Source organism: Periophthalmus magnuspinnatus, chromosome 14, assembly GCF_009829125.3.
Source record: "Periophthalmus magnuspinnatus isolate fPerMag1 chromosome 14, fPerMag1.2.pri, whole genome shotgun sequence".
Lineage (NCBI taxonomy): Eukaryota > Metazoa > Chordata > Actinopteri > Gobiiformes > Gobiidae > Periophthalmus > Periophthalmus magnuspinnatus.
This window is the reverse complement of record NC_047139.1, coordinates 12288022-12306431: the sequence shown is the minus strand read 5'-3', so window position 1 is coordinate 12306431 and position 18410 is coordinate 12288022. Positions and strand designations below refer to the sequence as shown.

At 38.4% G+C, this 18410-nt stretch overlaps 1 protein-coding gene across 1 annotated transcript in view; it reads right to left on the bottom strand.

Moving 5' to 3' along the window:
• The window catches only part of LOC117380906 (kin of IRRE-like protein 3), a 529472-nt gene that overhangs the window by 40535 nt on the left and 470527 nt on the right, over positions 1-18410 (bottom strand). The window contains exons 7-8 of the mRNA XM_055226425.1: positions 8898-9046; positions 6240-6367 (exon numbers count right to left, since the gene is read on the bottom strand). Coding sequence (XP_055082400.1) covers positions 6240-6367; positions 8898-9046 — 277 coding nt within the window. The remainder of the gene's footprint in view (positions 1-6239; positions 6368-8897; positions 9047-18410) is intronic.

The window sequence follows — 18410 nt, the reverse complement described above, 5'->3', positions numbered from 1 at the left end:
AGCCTCAACTGAAAGAAGCTGGACTTTATGACAGAGCTAATGTGCGTGTCCAGTTTGAACACAGAGTCCACAATCACCCCAAGATTCCTCACTGCAGGACGACAATAATAGGACACAGGACCAATCACACTGTCATGCTCAAGCAGTGGGCATGACAGTGTGATAGGCACCACAATCTCAATTTTATTTTGATTTAAGTTCATGAAGTTCGTGCTCAGCCAAGTTTGCACATCCCTGAGACAATCGTGCAGAGCTTTGACTGAGGTCTGGCTGTCGTTGACGGTCACTGGCAGATATTTGAATGAAATGTGACATAGTGCTTTCTACAAAAACATCACCCAGGGGAAACATGTACAGAGCGAAGAGGGCTGGAGCTAATGTAGAACCCTGGGGCACACAGTACTCTTGGGGACACACAGAGGAGGAGTACTGTCCCAGGTTCAGAGAAATACTCCTGTCTGACAGATAAGATCGAAACCAAGAGTGGTGTACACTTAATGCCACGTGTGTCTCCGGGCGGGACAGAAGGATGCTGTGATGCACCGTGTCGAAGGCAGAAGTATAAAAACAAAAGAACTGCAGATTTACCGAGGTCAACAGTTAAAAGCAGGTCATTCAAAACTATTAAAAGAGCTGTTTCGGTACTTTGCTGGGATTTAAAACCAGATCTTATTAAGATTAAGGTAAGCCTGCAGTTGGTTATATGCAACCTTTTCTAAAACAAAAAGTTAGAAAGAATATTTGGGTCAATATTTGGCTATTTCATGACAGGACAGTAGGAAAAAAGTTCACAACATTAGAAATATAAAGTCCAATAGAATCAAAAACGTCCTTGGAATTATATCCAGTGGACACAAGGGAGGCTTTCACTGCTGAACAATTTTTCAGTTGTTGAGAGAGACACTGGCTCGAAACACTCAAAGACTAAATTACAGACTGTTGGAGCTACAAGGTCCACGACGGAGGGCAGTGTCAGTCTAAAAGCGGAGACAGAGAGAGCGGAGTATTTAACAGTAATCATGTAATCAACAATAGTGTAATGTAATTAGATTCTATCATAATGAAGTTAGTAAAAGGGAAATGCCATTAGAGATGTCCACCGCTGAAATACAAGCCAAAAGATATTAGATCAAACACGAAGGGAATCATGTATAATGAAATGACACTGGCTACATGTCATTTGCAATGTTTTCCTGCATCCCCAAAAATCAGCTCAACGATTTCTGATCAGATTATTGAAATATCATGTACACAGTTATATTTAACGTGACTAATCTTTTTTTTTCCACACCAGTGCAGGTTTTGACAAGAAAAATTATGCAAAAAGGGCAAACTCATGGCATTGTTTAGACTTTAATCCCTGCTATTGCCAGTATATTTCCAACAATTTTCTATATATTTTGCGTAGTAATTTCAAGCAAAACTGTATACACACCTCAGGTATATGCAGTTCTATTTGATGAAAGTATGCTCAATTTCCTCTTTTTTAGTCCTTAAATCTCATTTTTAGTGATATATGCTTCAGCTTTGACGCTGTCAGAACCCAACAAATGTTCAATCTGCTGTCTATCAGACGATCCCCCCAGACACAGCTATACGTACTCCTATATTTATCCAAAAATCTGTGCAGAGAGTAAAATCAGACAAATCAGCCAAAACTACAAACTCTGAGTTTCACAAAGAGCCCAGTCATTTGTCTGGACTCCAGAGGCTTCAGACATAGATTCAGTTTGAATTGGGCCTTATTTTATTCAGGTGTTTTATAAATAATTGTATAAATTGCTGTGGAGAGAAAATGTTTGGACCAAAGTCTTAAGAATCACTGACATTCAATTCAATAACTTTTTTCCCCAAACTTTTTTCTTTAAACTTTTGGAAGAGTTGGGGCCTTACAGTGGACACTACAGGACTGTATAACGCAGCTGACAGTGTGGACATTCAACAAGTGATCAACGGTGAAGTCTTTGTGAAATATTCTTTACCAGCGATGCTCAGAAAGTTTGGAGATTTTCAAACTGACAGTGGTTATATCTGTATGTGGCAGAAAAGACATCGTTGTATGCTATGAGTCATGTCTGAAAGCTGCTGGAGATGTATGGACCCCTGCAGAGATACTTGACTTTTGTTCCAGAAGATATTGGCTATGGAAGACAATATTGTTTCCAGATTTGATGGATGGATTTGAAGTGTGTATCAGTGTATTGAGAAAATGTTGGGACTTTTTGGATGATGGGTTGTACTTCATAATAAAATAATACACTTCTAATAGCCTTAATAAACCGAGACTTACTTTATAATGAACAAATGGTTTATTAAGAATGAATTAGTCTTAGTCACCACTTAATGAATACTACTTAATACCCTAATTCCTAACTTCTTAATTACGTTAGGAATTCTCAATAAACGACATCTCTGACATGTTAGTGCCATATAAACCATCTCACACTCTGGGCACCAGCAGGAGGCCGGTCCCTGAAGTCCTCAGAGTCAGGACTAAACATGGAGAATCAGTGTTTCAGTTTTTATGCAGCTAAAACTTGGAACAATCTTCCTGAAGATGTGAGACAGGCCTCTACTTTTACAATGTTTAAATCCAGGCTCAAAACTGTTCTGTTTAGCTGTGCATGTGACTGAAAAGTTTTTATTCTGCACTCTTCTCTGGATGGATGGATGGTCTTCTCTTTCAATGTTAATTTTATGATCATTATTTATGTTTTGATGTACAAAATGTGCTATACAAATAAACTTCCCTTGGCTAAACTAGTTCTTCAAGTCTTATTAGGGCTAAGTACGATGTAGCAGTACTGGCTAATGAAATAGATACTATATAAAAGGGACAAACATCGTAATACAATAATATAACTATGATGATGTCTGTCCTTTATCTAAATTAAATAAAAACTGTAGCCGATTTTTTGTTTACAAAGTCAAATTTGTTATGATGTAGCCCAGATATATTGGAAATGCAGCTCTTAAGGTACAAAAGAACTTGCTGTGTGATCGATCTAATCATAAAACGTACTTTTCCTCAACAACCCAGGAAGTAACAATGGTGCGCTGTTAGCATGTTAGTTGTTGTTAGCTTTACCGTGATGGCAAAACTCTGCTCTGAGCTCTGAAAGTTGTGAAAAGTGCTTATAGACTCACTGTGCTGAATAATTAGGATGCTGGGAATGTGTTAGGAAAGTTAGGAATATGTTTGGACAGCTGCAAACTATTTAAAATGAACTAGTTTTGTTTTTCTGGTTTTAATACCGAAATATATATAGATATAGACCCATATAGACCTATTGTTGTGATGCTATTTGAGACCCAGAAGACGTAAAAAACAAACAACTAAATAATTGCATACTCTGTGAAGTCTATTGCATTGGTCCTCAAACTTGGGGTCACAACACAAAAGTGCGTCATGAGACATTTTTGTTGGATCACGTTGAAGCGAATGAAAGTCTGGACAGTCGCCTGATGCTAAAAAACTGTCCTGTCCTTCTGCATCATAGACTGTATATGTAAATGGACATAGCTAACATGCTATCTGGCACGTTCCAAATGGGAAGTGCATCGTGGGAGCGCGTCTGGCTTCATTGACTCTGGCTCCAATTCACTTTACATTGAAAAGCTGTAACCCCTCTCTCTGTAACCGCTGCAGTGAGTCTCGTCATTCTGGTCTTAAAATGTTCGTATTAACCCGCCCTACACTCACTCAGTCCACTTCTTTATACAGTCTCTCTTGTGCATCCAGATACAACGCCTCCTCTCAAAACTCTTAATGCAGAAAGTCTTTTTTGAGTAATAAAACTGCTGCAGCTCAGTACACACGCTCCCTGTTACCTCCTCTCTCTTGCCCACCCCTCACATTCACGACTTAAAATTCGTGGGCGCTTTGTGGTCATGGTTTTGATTTAGTCTGAAAAGTTTCTGAAAGTAGGCCTGCTAAACTGGTGCTTTTTAACAAATGAATTCACCTAAGAGACTAATACGTAATCATTTAAAATCAGCTGGGAGTTTGAGTCTTTTCCTGCAGATCTTATCCTCCTTGATCGATCTTGCCGGTGTAACACAGAGGAAAAGGTCCAGGAGCACATCAGGGACAGAAGGGACAGTGATGATTGGGGAGACACTTGTGAAGCTGTAAAATGATGTGTGTTTATATCTAGAGAATGAGCCTAATGAGGAAATGAATTTTGAAGCGCCTAAATGCAAAGATTCATGTTCGTGATTCGTGTTTCATGTTCTCAGGAGATAGGAGACGACGGTCAGTATTTCACAACACTCCCCTGACCCGTCCCAGAGTGGTGGAACATAAAAAAGTAAAAGTAGTGAAGTACTGTTCTTAAGTATACATTTTAGGTATACTTTACTTAACTACATTTTAAAGAGGATACTTTTTACTTTTACGTAACTACATTTGAGAGCAGGTATCTGTACTTTCTACTCTACACTGCATTTTGAACTGGACTGAAAAGTAAAAGTATTTCTTATTATTGTCTGAGATCTGCTGAAAAGTCTGGGGGGCAAACAAATATAGCAACAAATAAACAATTAAAACAGCTGGAAAAAAATAACTGATTCATTTTTTTTCTGTTGAACAAAATTCAGCACAAATCTGTTTCAAAATTTTATTTTTATTTTATTCAACCTTTATTTTACCAGGAAGGTCCCATTGAGATTAAAAACCTCTTTTTCAAGGGAGTCCTGGCCAAGCGGCAGCAGAAAATAAAAAAATACAGTTGCATCACTACATTTGAAGCTTTATCAAATCTCAAAATCTGCAAGAAATACTTTTACTTTTTACTCTTTAAGCACATTTTTAAACAGGTACTTTAATACTTTTACTTAGAGTTTTTCATGTAATACTTTCACTTTTACTTACTATTTACTACTTTTGCTCTGGTGTCTGTACTTTTAATTAACAATAACAAATGATAATAATAATTAATAACAAAACTGTGTACTTCTTCCACCACTGCCGCCCCGCCACGTAGGCCACTGATCATTTCTTGGCCAAACCCGACCTGCGTAGGCCTGTCACGATTATACATTTTGAAGTGTGAGATAAACGATAATACTGAAACTAATTTATGCCACTGACACGATGACCCAAGAGCAGATTTAAACCACAAAAAATATTCTAAATGTGTAATATTGTAAGAAAATCATCAGCTGCAATATGTAAATAGCAGAATGAAACACTTTAGTACTTAGTTTGTATCTGTCATGAGCCACAGAAGTTATTAATTCAACCTTCTACGGCTTAAATATTGTCATATAGTCAAAAAAAACAAAACTAAAATCATCCCGTAATACAAAGAAAATGTACCTATCATAAATATTGACCCCTAAAAATATATTGTTCCAGCTTTCAGGTATTGAACGATAAGTCGATATAATAATTCTTGTGACAGGCCTCGACCCGCGGGTAACTCATGAGACCGACACCAAGTCAAACACTTGTCTACCACTAACAGCATGAGAGTCACTTAAATGTGCAAATAAAATTAAAATAAAAAATCGTAATATTTAATTATTTATACATGTCTATTTTTAGTAGCTCATCTATATCTATCTATCTATCTATCTATCTATCTATATATATATCTATATATATCTATATATCTATATATCTATATATCTATCTATCTATATATATATATATATATATATATATATATATAAGTACTGGGTCGCGAGAGGTGACCAGTTAGAGAAAGTGGGTTTCCAAAAAAAAGTTTGAGAAGTGCTCTACAGGGTTTGAATGTTGATGCATAAAAAATGGAAGGACATTAAGTTGAGTTTGCTGACTTGGTGAGGTTATGGGATCATTTATTGACAAATTTTCTTACTCCTGACTTTAAATATGAGAAAAGAAATGCAGTGCAATGAGGAATTTATGTCTCCATTTAACTGACGTCACATCAGCAAAGTAAGGCTGCAAGACTCATCAGAATCTAATCAAAATTACGATTTGAATGGACGTAATTAAGAAATCGTAAAAGCTCCGATTTTTAATGCTCCAAATTTTCCTCCACAAACAAAATATCCAGTTTTTCTACATAAAAACTGCTAGTCCTGTAGTTTAGATCTGTACAAACATGTTTTGAAATGTGATCCTTGAGTTAGTTTGTCAATTTCCTTATCATTGAAACATAAATCACAATTACATATTTTTCCCAAATAATTCAGCCCTAAAACAAATGCTGCTGTGCCCGTTGCATTGTGGGTAAGAGCGATAAACTTACCACTCCTGAGCCCTTCTTCATCCACACTATAGTGAGCGAGGGGTTCCCGGACCAGGCGCAGCTGAAGACTGCGTCAGAGCCCAGATCCACCTGCAGAGACTGGGGTTCGGCCGCCATCCTGGGACCAACTGGACGAGTAAAAAAGAAATAAACATGTTTTTAATTAAACATACAAGTTAAAGACTCTGTACATAAGTTCTTCCCATATATTTGAGCTAAATTTGTCTTGCGGCAGAACAGATATATTGTATAAGCAGCTCTTGAGGCCAACATATGTCTGTCTAAGCATTTTATTGTCCGATAATCAGGATGTGCTCATTAGCATGCTAGTTGTTGTTAGCTTTACCTCTGCTCTGGTCTCTGAGAGTTGTGAAAAGTGCTTGGAAATGCATCGCAGTGAATAATTAAGATGCTCAGAACGCATGAGGTAAGTGAAGGATATCTTTGGATCACTGCAAGTCTTTTAAAATGTTGTTTTTCATGTTTTTAAGACAAAGTTTAATGTCACTCTGTGGAACATTCCAAGCAGAGAAGTTATATAGTACACATTAATATGGTTAGATTAAAAAAATAATAATAATAAATCAAAAATACATTGTTTTTTTTAATCTTATATTAGCCTACTTTTAGCCAAGATAAGGTTATGCTTCTATATAACGTAACTGTGCGGCAATAGCGCTGTCGGTAAAGTGCGTACGATTCCAGCTCTCACAAGTGTATACTGCTGTTGTGTCCTTGCGCAAAACACTTCACGTCCTCACTCACAGCGTCTACATATACTGGTGTGTGAATGTGTGTGTGAATGGGTCAGTAGTTCGTTGATGTAAAGTCCTTTGAGTGCCGTGAAGATGGAAAAGCGCTGTATAATATGTGATATATAGTCAAAGAAGCCATGTGTAATAAGATAACGCATCCTCTTAGGTATCTTTTAGAACCTTAACTATCATCACTGTAACTGAAACAGATCCACACGTAAATAAACACATTCTCATTTTTACGACTCATTGATTTGGAACATTTCTTTATCTTTAGATGCTGACAGGTGCAAGTCCCATGTGCAGAGCTGACAGGGGCAGCTTTAGCTCTGCGGTTGTGGCGGGAGGAAGTGTCTCATTTGTCAAACGCACAAATGCACAAGCGTATGACACAGTTCATTTGAGGTTGATTTGGATTGTGAAGAGAAATAATTACAACCTGACACAGCATGTCTTCATTTGGGTTTAAGATGCCATGCTGCTGTTCGAAGTTATCCATTTGGTGTAAAATTCAAAATGGCACGAGACTGGAATCCTTTGAGAATTTTGTTATGTTATAAATTTTATTCTACGCAGTTTGGTATTGGGTATTTAGCCAGCGACTTTCTGACAGTATCATATGACGTTTACCATTGCAGATAATATTTATAGTTCTTAAAATAGTTTACATTTTTTCAGAACATTAGTGAATTTGGAAAATGTATTTATAAATGTCTCCATTACTTACATATTATTTAATATCTTTACACAAAACATTTTTCTAATTTAAAAAAAACAGGTTGTTTTTCCACTTGTCATGTTTTACAGGTGCACTATTTAGTTTTTTTTGGTGGAGCTACTTGGAAACGTAGGCTACATAAAGAAGTGGAGTGAGTGTGACAGAAGTTATAGGTTCGAATCTGGAGCCAAGTTCCATATTTGCAATTCTGCGAGTGTCATAGCAACCAAAGAGCCAATCCGGAGCGAAGCTGTTGAAGGTAACGCCCCTTCCTGCCCACACTGCTTAGCCACGTTGTCAATCAAACCAGTTGCTAGCTGAAGAAGGCGCCTGATTTGCCAGTTATTAATGTTCATGTCTTGATTCATGGACAAAATAGTGAAATAATAAAACCAGGATCATGTAGAGTGGGTCAATATGAACATTTTAAGACCAAAATGATGAGTATGGCATAAAACTTGCATTTTTATTTCAAGTATTATGGTAAATGGTCAGATTTTTATACAGCACTTTTCCACCTTCATGGCACTCGAAGCGCTTTACATCCAGGAACCACTCACCCATTCACACACACATTCATAAACCAGTGTGTGCAGACACTGGAGGGAAGATGGGTTAAGTGTCTTGCCCAAGGACATAACAACAGCATTCATCTGTGTGGGCTGGAATCACACCGCCAACCTGTGGGTCAATGGATCTGACCGCTTAACCAGTGACGATGATGTCGAGAGCGGGTTTCGAACCTTTGGATCAGTGGACACTCTACAACTGGGCTTTTGTTGCTCATTATCTGTACTACAATATCACAACTTCCTATAGAAATAAATCCCTATGTGTAATAATATTCGCTCAGTTTTGGTTTTTTTTTTTTGTTTTTTTTCTTTTGGCTTATGCAGGTGATACTGGGATGGCCAGTCTTGTGTTCTGCGATCATTACTGCACTTATACAGCAATGGGGAACAATTCTAAAATATTTTATAAGCAAAATGCTGAGAAGAGGGAAACAGAAAAAGGAGGGGTTCTTCCACATGCTTGATGACATAAAAAGCAGATTGGCATAGCACCACCCCACCATCCTGGCTTATTCTATGATAAAGTAGCATATTCTTGGCAGTAATAATAATAATCAGTCACTAATAACACCAATTACAAAACCATGGAATATGTGAGTTATGTAGTACTCACAGTAGACGTCCACATTGCGGCTGATGTTGGTGTGGCCTAGAGCGTTGGTGACCTCACAGGAAACAGGCTCCGTGAAGAAAGAGTGATCCACCACCGCCTCATAAGTTTCTCCAGTCACATCCGGGATCACACTGCCCCCTTTGGCCCATCTGAGTAAAACACGCAAAACAAAAAAGGTTAAAGAAGACATAGTTTGCATGAGCCTGCTGTATAGTTAGGATCAATGACACACGGGAATCAGTATGTTAGAATTTGCACATTTTAGATCGCAATATTCATCTAAAACAACTTAAGTTTGCTGACTTCTGCGTTAGAAACCTTCGGTGCCCAATGGGATCACACGTCACTGTAAACGTCACCACAACAAAGAGACGTGAAGTTTTTTACCAAAATGACTACACATTGCGAGTCCTACATATATCACCAATTAAGAAAATAAAATAGAAGAACTAAGTAAGCACAGAGCAGTGGGAGTATGCTGGTGGTGATGAAAATGGGGGTTGATTAAAAAACAAAAGCTAATTTAAACCACAAAAACTAAATCTACAATACTGTTAAAAAAAATCATGAGCTTCAATAAATAAATGTCAGAATGTAACACTTTCGTACTTAGTTTGTATCTATAGTGAGTCACAGAATTATTAATTCAATGGCTTCTACAGCTCAAACCTTCTCATTTAGCCAGTGTCCCAGTAGTGCATAGAAAATGTACACACGATAAAGACTGACCCTAAACATATATTGATCCAGCTTTCATATATTGAATGATAAGTCAGTGTAGTAATTATCGTGACAGGTCTACCTACGTGTACAGAAGATACCGTGTTGTGTTTGGCCCACCACCTCCAACTGAGCCAAAGTCCAAAATGTGCCGTTCTGGAGCATGGAACGTTTGCACTCACACTGGACAAATGGACTGCACTTTAGGGGCTTTCTGAACTTGGCCTTAGTTCGATATTTTGATTGAAATTTAAAAAAGACCCAGGGTTTCGGGTCAGTCTCGGCCATGTTACAAGGCTGGTTTTCTGCCGAGAGACGGTAGAGAGAGACGATGAGCTCTTCTAACACGCCGAAAAAACATATGTAACTATCACAGGGACGTTTAGTGAGGTAAAATGTTATTTCTGCTTCAAAGGTGACAAAATTCTGAAACTAAAATATAAACAATCGCATCATCAAATCATTATTTTAGCAGAAGTGATCCTCAGCTGCCACTTCCACCTCGTCATAGCATCATTTCACAGAGTCCAAAGGCCCCAAGAAATGAACCCTGACCACAGCTCACTTTTAACGCCAAAAAACGTGGACTTTGTATAGCTCTTTTTTCAAATTTGCTATAAATTTACATCATATTTGCTCGTCTAAGAGGACTATTACTAAAAAGAAAAGTGTCCCATCTGTTCTAATGGAATAAAAAAAAAGCTCATCCTTGTCTAATTCTCTTGTCATTTTGATAAAATGTCTCTTTTGATTCACCCTCCTCTTTTTCACCCAACAACACAGTCAAGAGTCACGAGCGGAAACAGTTCTGTGAAAAGGATGGAATGTAAATGGATAATTCCACAGCCTCTCAAGACCGACTCTGAATAAAACACAACAACCGCGAGAGCTTTAATCGATTCAAACATTCTCAGACTGAAATGGTATATTCAGAAGATATGTGTAATATCCACAGTGATGTTCAAAAAGGTCCACTTTTGGGAGACTGATTGTTGTTGAGAAAATAGCTTTCTTTTATTCTTTTACTTCTAGCTTTGCTCTAACCCTCTCTAAACCACAGCACTGCCTCAAAGTCCAGTATACCATCACTTTAATGAATTGGTTAAGCAAAGATGAGCGCAGAAGTGCAGTGGAGCACGTCCCCGAGCCCGTACGAACACTGACAAACACGCAGAAGAAAAGTTAATTGAAAGTTGGTACAAGCGCAAATATGTACATTTCGCTGGCCCGCTTCAGCTGACGGGAAATCAGTTGGGTAGGTCAATAACAACATAACACAAAGATAGATATTTCACTATCATTACGGTAATCTGCCTCCATTGTCCCTCAAAGATGACCAATCAGAGCGCAAGGGCCGCAGGGACTTTCCCAGTCACTTATTCGATATGTCAAAGAAATGGATGGATATATAAAATAGAGGAAGTTGTGTGACAAAATGCAGTACACGATGATACTTCCTTTAACTTCCCTAAACTTCCTTTATTTTTATGGCTAAAAAATTAATAAACGTCTAGGAGAGCAATGATGGTCTGTAGTGTGCTCAGTCCTTAAAGGGTTAATGTTCATATCTTGAGTTACAGACATAATAGCGAAAAAAAAACAAAAAAAACAGGATCATGTAGAGCGGGCTAATACCAACATTTCAAGACCAAAAATGATAAGCCTGACAGCATTAGCAACGGAGAGAGTGGTAATTCCAATGTAAAGTCAATTGGAGCCAGAGTCGATTGAGCACTTCCTATTTGGAGCAGGTTAGCTATGTTCATTTATATATCAAGTCTGTGGCTACAACCTATTAATGCCTACCCTTTTCCCAAGAAACATCTTCGCTTATGTTCAGCATTAGAAAATGTATCTGAATTATTTATTTATTTTATTTAAAGGTACAGTATGTAACTTTCTGGAGATGGCACATCACTTACACGATTCCACGGAAATACAAAGTTAAAACGACACCTCGTAACAATCTCCTTGGAAATTTATGTCATAAATGTTAGCCAAAAGAACAACATTTCTACGGAAACAAGCTCAGCCAAATAAGAGTCAGGTTTGTGAAGAAGCACAAACCCGACACAACCTATTTACGGCAAACATTACACACCGTAGCTTTAAATTTTAAACTGAGCTCACAGTACAAAGCTCCCCTGTGTACAGATCTGGCGAGTGCACTGACCTCCTCGCTGTCAATCTATCAGCCCCGTGCGTCTCAATGGCACTTGTGCTGACTCCCATCACTCGCCTGTCACTCCTCCTCCTCCTCCTCCTCCTCCCTAAAAACCTGACCAGACAGCGAGCTCTCCGCGGATCCCTCTTGATGTTCTCCCTGTCTCTGTCACTCTGCTGTCTGCCTTCCCTCTCCCCTGACACCTCCTCCCACAAAAATACAGGGCGATCACCTTGTCAGATTTCTTCAATGGCATCACAAAAGTATCGCGTGTGAGCTTAATGGTGACACAGTGTACCGCGTCAGAAAGGATATGTCGACCCGCTCTGGGGAAAAGTACAGTATGTAGAGTTGACTGTAGATGTGCTGAATTACTCTAAAGGTGTTTTTTTTTTTTCCTGACATGTATCATTATGCAGTGTTGGGAAGTAACTACATGCATGAGCCCAAAGGAGGTATTCAGAACATTTTGAGTAGCTGTATTTCGGTGCTGTTACTGTTTCATTTGGTGGTATTCAGAACAAACATTGCAACAAACATAATGCTGCTTTAATCCTATGTTGTGTGTTTTTTTTACACTATAAGATAATGCAACTCAGTGTGAATGTATTCAGAAAACAGTACTCTGATAAGACCATGGAACAGAATGTTATAAAACACATTTTAAAGCAAGTTTTCAGGATTCTGTAACTATATACTAACCAGAGATTGATGACAAATATGTGAATTTGATCTGTCAAAGCATCACAAGCCGAGAAATCAAACTTTTTAAAATACATGTATTAATCGTATGTTGCGTGCGAAGGTCAAAAAACAATATAATTAGTTTTTCGGTTCCTAAATGGCTCTTTATTGTATTTTTTTTGTATTTATTGAATACAAAACATACATACATAGTGACCATACATATACAATAGTGACAAGTGGTGATACGACATACAAGACATAGCAAGACATAGCAAGACATAACATGGTTTGTGAATGTAACAGCTATTTACACTTGTATGTGACAAGTCTGTGTTGTGTGTGTGTGTGTGTTGTGTTGTGTGTGTGTGTGTGTGTGTGGGGGGGGGGGGGGGGGGGGTACCTGTGTGTGTGACATTTCTGTGATTTTGGACGGGGGTAAGGTGAAGATGGGAGAGAAGAGTGCTAGTACTAATCATTTGTAAGTGAGGAAGGAAGGTTTAAAGAATATAGATGGGAAGAAAGAAGAAAAAACAAATAAATTAATTAATTAATAATAATAATAATAATAACAATAATGTAGGCCTAAATATACTGTAGTATTCACCCAGTGTTGTGCTATTTTGACTTTAATATTTTTTTTCAGTGTATCTGGGACCAAGTTGCTTTTTCTAATATCTACATTCAAATAAACATTTCTCCATGATCACTGACTCTCTTTGAATAGTTTAAAAACTCAGACGGAGCCTGGACTTGCCTCGAGCGCGCTCTCTGCGATAAAATGCGTTAATGTGTCCAGTCCTGCTTTTTACATTGACGCGAAATATAAATAAATATGCAAATTGACAAAATGAACACTTCTACAAGATGACAAGCAAAACTTCACACAAAATGGGATGAGAAATGTAAAAGAAATGTATCCAGGGACTTTATATGATCTGAAAGCTCAAGAGTTTTGGATCAAGCTCACAGATTCTGGAGATGATCTATGAGCCTGGTTGAAAGTCTTCTTGTTTTTAACATCTCTTTTTGCTTTGGTTTTCTGACAGTAGCTGACAAAAACAAGCTCAACAGAATAATATAGAATAAAGGGAAGGACAATGTCAAAGAGCAGAAGCAATGGGAGCTTTACCAATCAGCTGTGTCGAGATGTTGACACCATCAGGAAGTTGACACCTTCAGGACATCGGTACAAAATGACTTCAGCAACAGAGAAGGTGTTCAAAGCATCAGTTGTGCTAAATCAGGGGTCTCAAACTCAAAAATATCTGGGGGCCGCAAGAGGCAGAGTCTGGGTGAAGCTGGGGAACATCAGGTATTCGACAAAAAAAATCTTTGTTAAAATCTTCTCAAACGTCATCGCTGTTTTCATCATACATGAGGAAATGTGTCAATTCTTGTGGATTTTATGGATATACCGTAAATTTCGGATTATAAGCCGCTACTTTTTTTCCACGCTTTGAACCCTGCGGCTTTTACAGCAGTGCGGCTTATATATGGAATTTTACTGGATAACGGACCCTGGGGGGCGCTCTCTAGCTGTAAACGTAAAAGTGAGACAGACGTGGGGAAAGATTCTGCTCTGAAGAATTCACTAGTTTTGATTTTGAACGATCATTTTGCGCATCATGAAATGGATATGATGCAGTTTTTAAGATAAAGAAACAGAAAGGAAACAGAGCAGGGGTCGGCCTTTAACACGCAAAGAGCCATTTGGACCCACTTTCCACATAAAATAAAACACTGGGAGCCGCAAATACTTTTTGACATCTAAAATGAAGATAACACTGTGTATAATAACAATAACGTAACGGAATAATGTAGGTTTTACTTTCACGGACAAGCCTTCTACACGTGGCAGATAAATATGGCAAAAATAACTTAAGTGCATTAAAAAAATACAACTCACCAAACCGCTGCATCATGCATCGCGCTGATTATGTGATTATGTCTACTCTGCTCCGCAGTTTCTTTAAAAAAACAACAACAAAAAAACTCGTAGCGTATCGTTTAATCCCAGGTGCTTATTCTCCATGTGCCAAAGCAGTTTTGAAGGTTTCATTGCCTTATTTGCTTTTCCCGTATGTTACGCAGAGCGGACTGTGCGTGAGTCACCTGTAGCGACAAACCCAAATTTTAAGTAGGCATTGTCTGTTAAATTTATCTTTCTTTTTCTTGGAGGTCGTAGTCTCTTCTTCTGGCTCCTCAGTTGTCCTTTTCCCCTTTGTTAAAAAGATCTCCAAAGACTTTTGTTTTGGCTCATTTTCACGCGCTTGTGGCTCTACTTTTGTGCGTCGTGTCTGATGTGTTATACGTGATACGTCACCGCGGAGACAAGAGCAGATAATATACTTGCTACTACATCAAATAGATTTCTGTGGCGATTTCCAGCAGGATTTTCATGATACATCTACGGACGAGCTTATTAGTGCGTCATTAGGGACGGGCCAAAGTTGCTCCTGACCCCTGTGCGCACAGCGTCTGAAAATCAGGGCTCTTTACGCAGGACTGTGAGCTGTGTCTGTGTCAGTTCCCAAGCCACGCAGAGCCGCAGTATGAGGCGGAAAGAGGCGCATGCGGCTCCGGAGCCGCGAGTTGCCGACCCCTGAAATAGAGCCACTGCACGTAAGCTCGACATCAATGAATCCAACTTGGTCAATGTAAAAAGACGACAAAAGTTTTCAGAGGAAATAAAAGCAGATTTTCCGTGTTGGTGCAGCTTTATTTTCTAAACCTGCAGATGTGTTCATCCCGTGTTGTTGTCGTGTTGGTGCCAATTTTCAGGCACAGTTTAAAAAAAAGCGTGTCGGTGCACCGTCTTTCTGTGTAAATATCTCATGTTACAATATGAAAACCTGCGGCTTTTATTCAGGTGCGGCTTATATATGTACAAAATTGATTTTCTCTTCAAATTTAGCTGGTGCGGCTTATATCAAGGTGTGCTCTGTAGTCCGAAATTTACGGTACATCGTTATTTGTTGAATCTTTTCAGCGTGGGTGACACGTGGAGTTTACAGATTTGGAAGAAGCTTTATTAAACTTAAACTTTCATATTGTCCTGCCACAAAATATCATCTCCACGAGTTTGAGAGTCCTGTGCTAAATGCTGTCGGATTGTGTGTGTGTCTCTTTTAAATGGAGCGAACATTTGATCTATTTATTGATTATTGACTTTTAAACTGTGATAGAATGATGGTTCATGTGCTCATTTGATAGTGAACCAAAGGCAAATTTCTAGCATGTTGGACAATAAAGTCAAAGTTAAAGTTGCCATGCGGAATCTATAGCTCCCTAAAAACATTCTTTAGGTGTTTGCCCCATAAGGTCATCCCAAAGTCACATTTATTTATATAACATATTTCCAACCACCAAAACTGCCTTCAAATCTTGTTTTGATAGTGCCAAAGCGTTTTCTTGGAACAACAGCTCAAAATGCATCTAAGAATACATCTGTGACACAATCTGATCCATCTATTTCCTCTACAGCCTTTATATTTCCGTCATGCTCTTTTCCAGAAATACATCAATACATTGGATTTCTGTAACCGCGCTCGGATATAGCACAACTGAGCCCTACACCCTATTCTCCGCACATCAAACACCCGAGGTTTCTTCTGACAAAAGCCCCTCAAGTGTTTCTCTTTCCTCTGCAGATCCCGCAGACAATAATAAACATACGGTGCCCTGAAAAAGATTTGGAGACCTGATACGATGGGCTTTCATGGCAGGAAAGAAGAATGGAATCCATGTTTTTGACAAGCTGCGATGAATCAATACGGAACGTTGATAAGAGCGCAGACGGGAAGCGGCCGGTGTCACCAGGTGGAGCGCGCCCAGTGAACATAATCAGATGTTTTTTGAGATTCTGACGTCTGGTCCACATAAAATGAGCGCATATGTGATACCTGCCTGGTGTTTGTGGAGAAACTCATTTGACAAGGTGGCCATCTGATAAACTGCTGTGCTGCTGGTAACTGCATGGTCGAGATACTGAGTGCATTTGAGCGTTTAAAAGCCCTGTACCTTCTTTTTTCCCATATATCTGAGCAAAATCTGTCCTGCCTCCGCACAGATTGATTGTATAAGCAGCTCTTGAGGTCAAAATATGTCCACTGTGTGCTGTCCGTATCCAATTATAAAGTGTTTTGTTGTGAGCATGCTAGTTGTTGATGGCAAAACTCCGCTCAGGTCTCTGAAATCTGTGAAAAGCTCTTATAAACTCATCATGGTGAATAAGTAGGATGTTCGGAATCCAGGTGCAACTTTAGACCACTGTAAACCGTTTAAAATAACTAGCTCCATTTAAATTTTTAAGAAAAAAATTTAAACGGATCATGTACATGGCCTTTAATTTATAGTATTAACATAGTAGTAACGTAAAGGTAGTGGCAGTTTATGTTCATTTCATTGACTAGTTCAGATTTGGTTATAGTCGAGGTGTTTGGATTAAAGTGATGATCGGATTTTCCAGATAAAATAAAGGTAAAATAAAATGGCAAACAGGAGTAGAGCTCTTTTCACTCAATAAAATGCTAATTTTGTTGACAACATCTGCAACACTTTTTATCCTCCAAATCAAATCCATATACCAAAATATAGCTGTATTTCATGGACTTTCTACCACATGTACAAAGCAGTAGATTTAAAGGAGCTGTACCTGGTTTTTACTTTCTTAAAAACATGTTAAACAGAAGTAGTTAATTTTAAACAGTTTGAAGTGGTCCAACATTATTCCTTACTTATGCATTCCAAGTGTCTTAATTATTCAGTTTTGCTATGAAGCCAAGAGCAAATATCATGCTAATTCGCACTTCCAGATTATCAGACAACAAAATGCTTCATACTTATTGTTTCAGATGACAGACCTGGGTTTCAGATGACATCACAACATTGTATAGGTCAATAATATTTAATACAGATGGGGGACGGCTAAAATTAATATTGCTCAAATGAAGTTCCTTGTTGTTAAATAGCGAGTTCTACTTAAAGGCGGACCTCCCCACCCTGGGCGATCGGCACAACCTGGTATACTCAGTCTTTGTCATGGAACGGATTACCATGTACAACAGACTCCAAAAGGACAAATTTGACAAGATATGGGAGAAATGGAAATCTTATATTCTGCTTAGAAGACCAGAATTCGTCTGATCCTGTGACTGCTTATGTGAGATTGTAACTGTACACCCACTTTTTGTTTCTTTTGTTTACTGTTTGAAGTTGTTTTTTTATGTTTCGAAAGTAAAACTCTAGAAAAAAAGTAGTGAGTTCTAGAGTATACTCACTAATAGAAATGATCTGGTTCAATATGTGTGAAGGTATAGACGGGATATTTCATGGGAAAGTACAATGTAATCGATAGAGAAATCTGGCTCTTGCTCCTCATCTGAGAGTTTAACATCATCACATCCACAATCTGAAAACCTCCTATACAATATATCTGGACTGGAGTAAGACAAATTGTTTAACTATATCGATCAGTTACTCTTAAGTCTAAAAATAGCTCCGCCCTCATTAACACATACTGAAGATTTACAACATACTGTGAGCTAATCCAGACACAGCCAATGGTTTAAAGAGCCTATATTACGCTAGACTGACCACCTCTTTTAACATTGTTTCTTCATCAAAATGTTATGGATAATTTTGGTTCTGTTTTTAAAATGTGCACACGTTTCAGTAATCCTGCATATTCCTGTGCTCAAAACTGTTACACCAACGTCTACCACAGGTGCACCCGGAGTCCTATTACCCATCAGTTACTATTTTTTTGGACATAGTTTACTTAAATAATCGATTCGTTATTTAGGCTTGTCTATTTCTAGTTTGGTCCTCGGTTCAGTGCTGATAGACTTATGTGAGGCTGCAAGTTTTTCATATAATTTAAATAACAAAAGGAGCTCAGATCTGATGCCCCGCAGTGTGGTCTGGTCTGACACTGGAGTCGC